At 48.3% G+C, this 9,127-nt stretch overlaps 1 protein-coding gene across 1 annotated transcript; it reads right to left on the bottom strand.

The window, feature by feature from the left end:
- Positions 1-1,405: 1,405 nt before the first annotated feature.
- Etv3l (ets variant 3-like) lies at positions 1,406-8,708 on the bottom strand. The gene is made up of 5 exons (XM_013030587.1): positions 8,648-8,708; positions 8,101-8,338; positions 7,671-7,860; positions 7,159-7,286; positions 1,406-1,847 (listed from the first exon to the last, which is right to left on the bottom strand). Exons 1-5 carry the CDS (start codon positions 8,706-8,708, stop codon positions 1,406-1,408), a joined length of 1,059 nt encoding a protein of 352 aa, XP_012886041.1.
- Between the last annotated feature and the right edge of the window lie 419 nt (positions 8,709-9,127).

Genomic DNA, 9,127 nt, shown 5'->3' with positions numbered 1-9,127 from the left:
TTTTTGGCATCTGAACTGAGGGAGGGAGAGTAAGATGAACTCTTAGAAATCCTTTCTCCTGGCCTAGGTTCGCTTCAAATCGAGAGGCTGGTTCTTTACCCATCTTGACCCCAGCTACTCTGGGTCTTTTCCCCATTCAATCAACTGGCAATGCATCTGCCACAAGGACTGAGAAGCTACAGAAAGCAAATGAGAAGGGATTGGAGGAATAGGGACAAAGAATGGGCAGAGAGACTCTCTGTGCTTTCCTAGTTCACGCTCCATTTAATAGAAAGGAGGAATGACAAGTACTCGCTGTGTAATTGGCAGCCTAGAGACAAGAGAGCAATGTGGTTCAGTGGCCTTGGTTTTGGCAGCATTCTTCTCCATCAGTGTGTCAGTAGTTGAGTAAAAGACCCTCTTTCTCATGTTTCTCTCCATGCTTCAGGTTTGCTTTGCTTGTCATTCTTATGATTGACAGGGGGACAGCGGAAAAGGGACCCGTGTCACAGGCTCTTTTCTCATTCCACCTCTTAGGATTTTCCAAAAGTCTTCCACAGGGATCTGAGGATCATTCTGTAAAGACCCAAGCTTTCCTATATCTCCTAGGAACTCTCCCCTTCCCCTGCTCCCTTCTGAGATGATGGTAGGAGGCAGCACATTGGCTGGCTTGCTTTCCAGTCCTAGTCTAACCCCAGGTCCTAACCAAACTCTCTCTCCCCATTCCTAGCCACACTCACCAGTGGTGTTTAACTCTACAGGGTTCTGCAGGAGGAGTGCAGAGTGTGGGGGGCAAAGGATGGGGACAGAGGGTGGAGGGAGACTGTCAACTAAGAGGCATTGACAAGGGCATTTTATTAGTGGTCAACAGTGGAGTATTACAGAGAAGTGGAAACCAGCCCCTCTCTACCCACCTGCCTGGGTCTTGGGTTAATGGAGAGCGAAGGAAGTACCTTTCTGGGATGGGAGCTCCCAAGGGCTCAGTAATCCGGGATAGGAGAGGGACTGGAAACCTTAGCCTGGATGGGGAGAAGAGCCCAGAGAAGAAAGGAATCACCTGAGACTCAGGAGCAAAGCTACCCCTAGTCCCTTCCTCCCCAGCAGAAACCTTCGACTTTTTTCTTCTTGAAGGCAGTTAAGGGATGATTCAAATAATGGAAACCTTGGTCTCATTTCTCTTGAAAAAAGTTGAGATCAAGTAGGTCTCCTAAAGTTAATGAGATGTCTGAGAGACAGGGCTCCAACTCTGTTTCCCCACCCTTATATTCACTCATTCCTGCAATGCTTCATCTTGGTCCAATCCCAGCCCTAGAAATCTTTCTTCAAGTTCAAGTGGTGTCCAACCAGAGAAGGTGCAACACCACAAGGAAGGAGGACAAGGGGAGAGAAGGAATTTGGGGACTTGCCCCCATATTTTTCTCTTCAATTAAGGAGGGTCCAAGGGCCACACCACTTTGAGGTTCTCCAGATTGGGGTTCTCTGGGCTTTCCTCCCCAGTTCTCTGTCCATGGGTCTCTGAAGTGAAGCCCAGACTCCCTTTTGCCCCCACCATGAAGTCAGGCTTTACTTCTAACCCTTCAGGCCTAAGTGACAGGAGCCGAAGCCTCTCACCTGCACCCTGACCCAGCCCGGCCAGCAGGGAGAGCCCTGGGGGACAGCCTGGACCTGTGAGCAGGGTGCCTGGCTTAGGAGACCCTGGGAGCTGCTGCTCTGAGGCAAGAGGGGGGAAGAAGGTCCCTGGGAGGCGGGTCCAGTCAGGGGGGCCAGGGGGTGGCAGAGCAGGAGTGAGAGAGGCAAAACTGGGCAGCTCACTTTGGAGGCTTCCAAAATGGCAGCAAGGGCCAAGCCAACACGATGTGGAGGCCGAGCTAAATCCTAGAGAAAGAAAAAGAGAAAAAGTCACGAGGGTGCACCGTCTCTTGGAGATGCCCCCCAACTCCTCCCACTGTCCAGTTCTTTCTACCTTTTTTTTTTTTTGTCGGTCATGGGGCTTGAACTCTGGGCCTGGGCACCGTCCCTCAGCTCTTCAGCTCAAGGCGAGCGCTCTACCACTTGAGCTACAGTGCCACTTCCGGTTTTCTAGTGGTTTATTGGAGATAGGAGTCTTCCTGCCCGGGCTGGCTTTGAACCTTGATCCTCAGATCTCAGCCTCCTGAATAGCTAGGATTATAGGCATGAGCCACCAGCGCCTGGCTCTCTTTCTACTTCTTGCTTCAGATTCTCCCTCCCTGCCTTCTCTGCCCCTGACCCACTTTTCTTCAGATTCACTGCAAATGTTGAGTCTTTGGGGATTCTTCAGACACGTGCTAGCCTATGTCACCTCCTGTCATCATTTCTTTTTGCCTTTTCTTAGGGCACGTTTTCAGCTGGAATCATGTAGTCCCTTGTGTACTCCTTTCTCTAATGTCTGTGTCCTCATCTTGGTGGGGCACTGCATCTATTTTATTCTGTCCCAAATTCAGGTTAGCCTGGAACAGATGAAGAGCTCAATGAAAATATACTGAGATAATGAGTGAAAGATATTCTTTGCCAGGGCTAGGAAGGTGGCTCAATGGTAGAGCGCTTGCCTTGCATGCATGAGGCCCTGGGTTCGATTCCTCAGCACCACATACGCAGAAAAAAAGCCGGAAGTGGTGCTATGGCTCAAGTGGTAGTGTGCTAGCCTTGAGCTGAAGAGCTCAAGGACAGCACCCCGGCCCAGAGTTCAGGCCCCACGACTGGACCCAACAAAACAAAACAAAACAAAAAGATATTCTTTGCCAAAACTCAATGAATCTATTCTTTACTCTCCTCATCTTGCAGCCAAAGGCTCAAACGTCTAACTGGTTGTGTGGTCTTGGATTTTTTGTTTAAATTTGTAAGTCTTAAGCTGGATGTCCATGGTTTACACCTGTAATCCTAGCTACTCAAGGGGCTGAGATCTGAGGATCAGAATTCAAAATCCCAGCCTTTGCAGGAAAGTTTGTGAGACTCATATCTCCAATTAGTCACCAAAAAGCTGGAAGTGGAACTCTGGCTCAAGTAGGAGAGGTCTAGCCTTGAACAAAAGAAGCTCGGACAGCACTCAGACCCTGAGTTCAAGCCCCAGACCCATCACACAGATAACAGAATTATAAGTTTCAGTCTTCTTATCCATAAAGACCCCTCTCCTTGATAAAATCAAGCAGGAGGATCAGTAAGAAGAGGTCTGCAGCCAGGCACCAGTGGCTCATGCCTGTAATCCTAGCTACTCAGGAGGCTGAGATCTGAGGATTGTAGTTCAAAGCCAGCTTGGGCAGGAAAAGCTGTGAAACTCTTATCTCCAATTAACCACCAGAAACTCTTATCACCAATAAACTACCAGAAAACTGGAAATGGTACTGTGGCTCAAGTGGTAGAGTGCTAGCCTTGAGCTGAAGAGCTGAGGAACAGCTCCCAGGCCTGGAGTTCAAGCCCCATGACCGACAAAACAAAACAAAAAAAGAAAAAAAAGAAGGGGTCTTCAGAGTTCAGTACTGTCAGGTCCAGGGTCATGGTAGAAAAGCCTTAGTTTCCCTCTTTTGTCTGGTATTCGCCCATAGCTCTTCTTCTCCTAGCTTTCCCTCCTCCCATTCTTTCTAAATCTGACCTTTTCCTTCTCCCACTTGCCAGGTTCCTATGATAGAGATGCCCAGCCTGGGGTGTTTAAAGATGACTGCACAGAACTTCACATGATTTTCTACATTTCAACAAGCCCAACTGCAAACCATACTATTTAACTAAGAGCAAGAATTAATGCAATTTAGCCACATGGGTGAAATTATAGTGAAAAACTGGAAAAACATGTGAACTATTACATAATACATCCAGTGTCTTTGATAGGAAGGAGCCATATTTCTCTACTCAAGTCTATGAAGAGAGAAAATAATCACAAAGGTCTTCCATGAGAAAACACACAGGAACCTCTGCCAAAGTATTCTCTCTCTGTGGGCCATTGTCCTTCTTGTAAGGTAAGGACTGTTGTTTCAAAGGAAGGTTTGGTCCCAGGGAGCTTCTGTGGTCAGGGCTGTATCTGCCACTCCAGCCAAGTACACAGATTAGGATGTTCAGCTTCCTGGCTCTGGCTCTTGAGGGCCCATACTCCTCTGCCCAGCAGCAGCTTCCTCCCTGGGAACACATGCTTTATGGAAGGGTGGAGGCAAGACTGGCAGTGTTTGGAATCCCAACTCTAAAGCAGGATTTGTGCCTGCCATCGACTGTCTGGTGACTTAAACGTTTCGTGTTGTTCAGGAGAGTAAGAGGTCCAAAGGAGCCCCTCCAAGTTGGGGTCTCTTTCTTATTTATTTATTTTGGTCAGTCATGGGGATTGAACTCTAGGCCTGGGCGCTGTCCCTGAGCTCTTCAGTTCAAGGCCAACACTCTACCACTTGAGCCACAGCTCCACTTCTGGCCTTTTCTGTTTATATGGTGCTGAGGAATCAAACCCAGGGCCTCATGCATGCGAGGCAAGCACTCTACCGCTGAGCCACCTTCCCAGCCCCAACTGGGGACTCTTAGTTTCCCAAAGTGGGAAGTTTCATTCCCACGGCATTCCCATAGCCAAGAAGGGTGAGTAGGATGGAGGAACAGGGAGGCTGTTCAGGTTCTGAGTAGCTCCAGGCTAACAGACAGACGAACAGGCTAACAGGGAGTCTAGTCTGTTCCTGGCTGCCTCACACCCATGGCTCAGCTGTGCTCCCGGGTGACATAGAGTTTGGGCCCCCAGCTGCATAGGGTGTGGAGTAAATGCCAAGGGGTCTTTGTTCCATAAAATGTCCACAGCGGAGGATAGTTCTTGGGCCTCTGCAGAAGAGCCTTGGTTTGCCATGTGTTTCTGATCTTTTCCACAAAATCATCCAATTTTGTTGCTCCAAGAGCCAACTGGAGTCTCCATCTCCACCTTTTCTCCCACTCCATGACCATGTGTCATCACAGTGCTGCTTGCCGTCCCAGGATCAGTGAACCCTCTCTTTTCTCTCCTCCCCATGCTTTCTTGGCTCCCTCTGAGCTCAGCTGACATCTCTGTGCACTTTAGGTGTCAGCTCAAATGTCATTTTGACAAGAAAGTTTTCCTGGTTGCCCTTAGCACCCTCAGCTTCCCCTCTGTGTGGTAATGCAGTTATAATTGCATATCTAATAGTAACTGTCCTCACTCTGGTCTATGAGTCTTGTAAAGACAGTCTTGTTTGCATTGGTGTCCTCAGCCCCCAGGATAGATCCTAGCACATTAAACAGAACATCATTAAACAGGAAAAAAAGAAGAAGAAAGAAATGAGTGAGTGACTGAAAGAACATTTCTCTTCATATGAGCCTCCTTTACCCCACAGTCCAGGTCTTGTTTCGGATCTTATTGTCTCTTACCTATTCTTCTTTTTTTTTGGGGGGGGGTTCGGTCGTGGGGCCTGAACTCTGGGCCTGGGTGCTGTCCCTCAGCTCTTCAGCTTAAGGCTAGTGCTCTACCACTTGAGCCACAGCACCACTTCCGGCTTTTTTCTTCTTGCTTATGTGGTGCTGAGGAATCGAACCCAGGGCCTCAGGCATGCAAGGCAAGCGCTCTACCACTGAGCCACCTTCCCAGCCCTCTTCATTTGATTTTTGTGCCAATACTGGGTATTGAACTCAGAGCTTTGTGTTCCCCTATGGCTTTTTCTGTTCAAAACCACTCTTATTACTTGAGCTACAGCTCCACTTACTGCCTTTTGGTGGTTAGTTGGACATAAGAGTCTTACAGATTTTCCTGTCCGGGCTGGCTTTGAACCATGATTCCCAGATTTTAGCCTTTTGAGTAGCCAGGATTAGAGGTGTGTGATACCAGAGCCCAGTTTTTGCGCATGCATTTGCGTGCCTGTGTGTGTGCACGTGCACGTGTGCACACAAACACACAGCCTCCCACTGCCAGCCTCCTACCTCCAATTCCAACTCAGCACAATCATAGTGCTTGACTTATGATAGGGTTACATTTAAATACACCCATTGTAAGTTTAAAATACTGTAAATAAAAATGCATTTAATAGTTAGTTTACAGAATATCACAGTTTAGCAGCACAGTGCACTGCAGATTATTAGTGATTGTGTGTGTGTGTGTGTGTGTGTGTGTATGTATGTATGTGTGTTATAGTACTGGGACTTGAACTCAGGGCTTCTTGCTCTCATTTAGCTTTTTTACTCAAGACTGGTACTCTACCATTTAGGTCACAACTCTACTTCTGGTCTTTTGCTGGTTAATTGGAGATTAGAATATCACAGACTTTTCTGTCCAGGCTGGCTTCAAACTGTGATCCCCAGATCTCAGCCTCCTGCATAGCTAGGATTACAGATGTAAGCCACCTGCCCCTGGCTAGTCTATTGGTGTTTACTCTTAAGATCATTTTCCTTTTATTACTGGACCCAGGAAAGATAAAAATTCAGAAACCAAAGTATGATTTCCATTGAATATCTACTGCTTTTGCACCATTGTAAAAATTAAAAAGATATTCTAAATAAAACCATTGTAAGTCAGAGACCTTCTGGAATGTTTATGACATGAAGATAGGAGCATGTATCACCTTCCTAGGTCCCCTTGTCCATAGGATAAAATTTAACCACTTTATGGTAGAGAGTTAGCCTTGAGGTGAAGAGCTGAGGGACAGCTCCCAGGCCCAGAGTTCAAGACCCATGACAGGCAAAAATAAAAATAAAATAACCACTTTAGAATGGTTTCTGAAGTCTTCTGGGACAGGACACCTGTTTGCCTCTCAACCCTCCTGAACATATAACTCATTCTGATCACAGCCAGCTACTAGCTAGTCTTCCAGGGATTGTCTCCAGATTTGCTACAGTGTTTCTTTTTGTTGTTGTTGTTTTGTTTTACAACTGTTATTTCCCTCTCCAGAGTCTTTCTTCACATTCCTCACCTCTTACAGAAGCTGCATTTCCTCTACTCTTCTCCTCCCAGTACCTGTGCTTACTAGATATCTACTCAACATCAGTTCGTGGCATATTTCCTCTCTTTTTGAGAAAAGGCCATCTTTCATCTCTGAGCCCCTGCCCCTAGCAAATAGCTGGCACTCACTAAATGTTGGGTGAATTAAAATGAATGACACACATATTAACCCTTGTCTAATTTCTGTTTTGTCATATGTTCAGCCAGGAAGGCCCCTCCTCTGGTTAGATTCCCTCTCGTCCCCAACCCCCCATCCTCACTTACGCTGACTGCTGCTACTGCTGCTCCCCTTCTTTTCCCCCAGGGCCTCTGGTAGTTCCCTGGGAATCCGCTGTCCAGCCAGCTGCTCCACCATGGCCTGATGGGTGAACAGCATGCTGTGCAGGAGCTGCGAAGTGAGGAGAAGGGTGGAGTAGATGGGCTTTCCCTGACACACCCAATTGTTAAAACGATGAAATATTCTCATATCGGTTGTTAAACACCAGTGACTACCAGGTCCTATCTGCCAGCTTGAATGCCCCGGACCCTCCCCTGGGGCTCCACCCACTTCTGTCTGATTTATAACTGGAAGATGATGCCTAGTATAGAAGTCACCCTTTCTTACAGGTGGATACTGTATCCTGTGTACTATTAAATCCCTAGGCTCAGGGCCTAGGGTGCATAAGGCCATTAGAGGTCAGTGGTACTCAAGGTGAGAGCAGAGTTGGGGACCTGTGGGCAGAGGGGCAGATACTAGTGGAGCTCTGCGGTTAGGGACCACTTTTATGCCTACCTCACTCTGCACACCCATGGGTACCAGGGCTGGCCGACACAAGGCAGGTGCCCCCAGCAGCAAGTGGGAGGAAGGTGGTCCCCGAACTTCCCACAAAGGATAGTTGACCACAATCAGCTTGCTAAAGTTGAACTTGTAAGTGAACCTTTTGCCTTTGGTCTTATGCAGGATCCTCTTATTGTAGTAATACCTGGAAAATTGAGGTTGAGAAGAATAGAGACCCAATGGAGAAGGAACAGACTCAGAATCCTCATCCCCATGACAGAAGGCTGGCCTCAGCTGAGCCTGTAGAACATTAAGCATCTTCCCACACACGAGCACATTTCCCAAGCCTTGGAGGAGTGGGAATTAGACAGAAGTGCCAAAAACCACAGCCCTTTCTCTTCTGTGAACTCTGCTTTCTCTGGCCTCGTTGGCCACCTCCTCTCACCTGAGGGCCCGGCTCAGCTTGTCATAATTCATCTGTGGTTTGCATTTCCTGCGGCCCCAGAGGCGGGCCACCTCATCTGGATCCTTGATGACAAACTCCCCGTACTCTCCTTGCTGCCAGGCAATGACATGGCGAAACTCTTCCTTCTGCAGCAGCTCCAGGATGAAGTGCCACAGCTGGATCTGCCGGGAGCCTGGAGATGACTCCGCTTTGTAGGCCCAGTCAGGGAAGGCCAGACCTGGGGTAGGGAGGGTAGCGTGAGGACTACCCTGTGACTGGGAAAGCCCTACCCAAGGTAGCTTCAAGAGCATGGGGGAGGGCTGGGAAGGTGGCCCAGTGGTAGAGTGCTTGCCTTGCATGCATGAGGCCCTGGGTTCGATTCCTCAGCACTATATAAGCAGAAAATGCCGGAAGTGGTGTTGTGGCTCAAGTAGTAGAGTGCTAGCCTTGAGCCAAAGAGCTGAGGGACAGAACCCAGGCCTAGAGTTCAGGCCCCACGACCCAAAAATAAGAGAATGGGGGAGAGGGAACCTGGCAGGAGGCTCACCTGAGATCCAGTAGTTGCCAGAGGTGGCTGGGATGCTCTCAGCTAAGCAGCTGCAGTGCATGTTCAGGCCAAGTGACAGAGGACCAGCAGGGCCTTGGTGGAAATGGTCACCACTTGAAAGCAAGGGAAAGAAGGAATGAATGGAGAAAGTCAACAAGGAACAGAGAATTGTTCAGGGAGAAAATGGATGCGTGGGCAGGAAGTTTCCCTATACCCAGAGTAGGGCTCAGCCTCTTTGGAGACCTCTTCACTGGCTTGGGTCTGAGCCACTTATATAGAGGGAGGGGATACAGAGTCCTCCATCCTGCCTGGCTGTGGGATTTAGACAGAGGGTTCCATCTCTCCTTAGGGCTTAGTGGGATTTGATGTTTCCATAATAGGAGAGAAGCTGTTTCTAAAACTTGAATGGAGAAGAGGTGACATATATACATAGTCATACTTTAGTATCTCGAACATTTTCACATTTGAGAACAACAGGGA

This window comes from Dipodomys ordii, unplaced genomic scaffold, assembly GCF_000151885.1.
Source record: "Dipodomys ordii isolate 6190 unplaced genomic scaffold, Dord_2.0 Scaffold131, whole genome shotgun sequence".
Taxonomy (NCBI): Eukaryota; Metazoa; Chordata; class Mammalia; order Rodentia; family Heteromyidae; genus Dipodomys; species Dipodomys ordii.
The sequence above is the reverse complement of the archived record's forward strand: the minus strand, read 5'-3'. Positions and strand labels throughout refer to the sequence as shown.

What these genes read in the sequence shown, in the direction of transcription:
- Etv3l (XM_013030587.1), bottom strand. Translation starts at nt 8,708, where the DNA reads ATGCACTGCAGCTGCTTAGCTGAGAGCATCCCAGCCACCTCTGGCAAC. An exon ending in AAGCTGAGCCGGGCCCTCAG is followed by an intron (nt 7,861 to 8,100) that starts GTGAGAGGAGGT and finishes TCAATTTTCCAG; the next exon opens with GTATTACTACAATAAGAGGA. An exon ending in AGTAGCAGCAGTCAGCGTAA is followed by an intron (nt 1,848 to 7,158) that starts GTGAGGATGGGG and finishes TCTAGGATTTAG; the next exon opens with CTCGGCCTCCACATCGTGTT.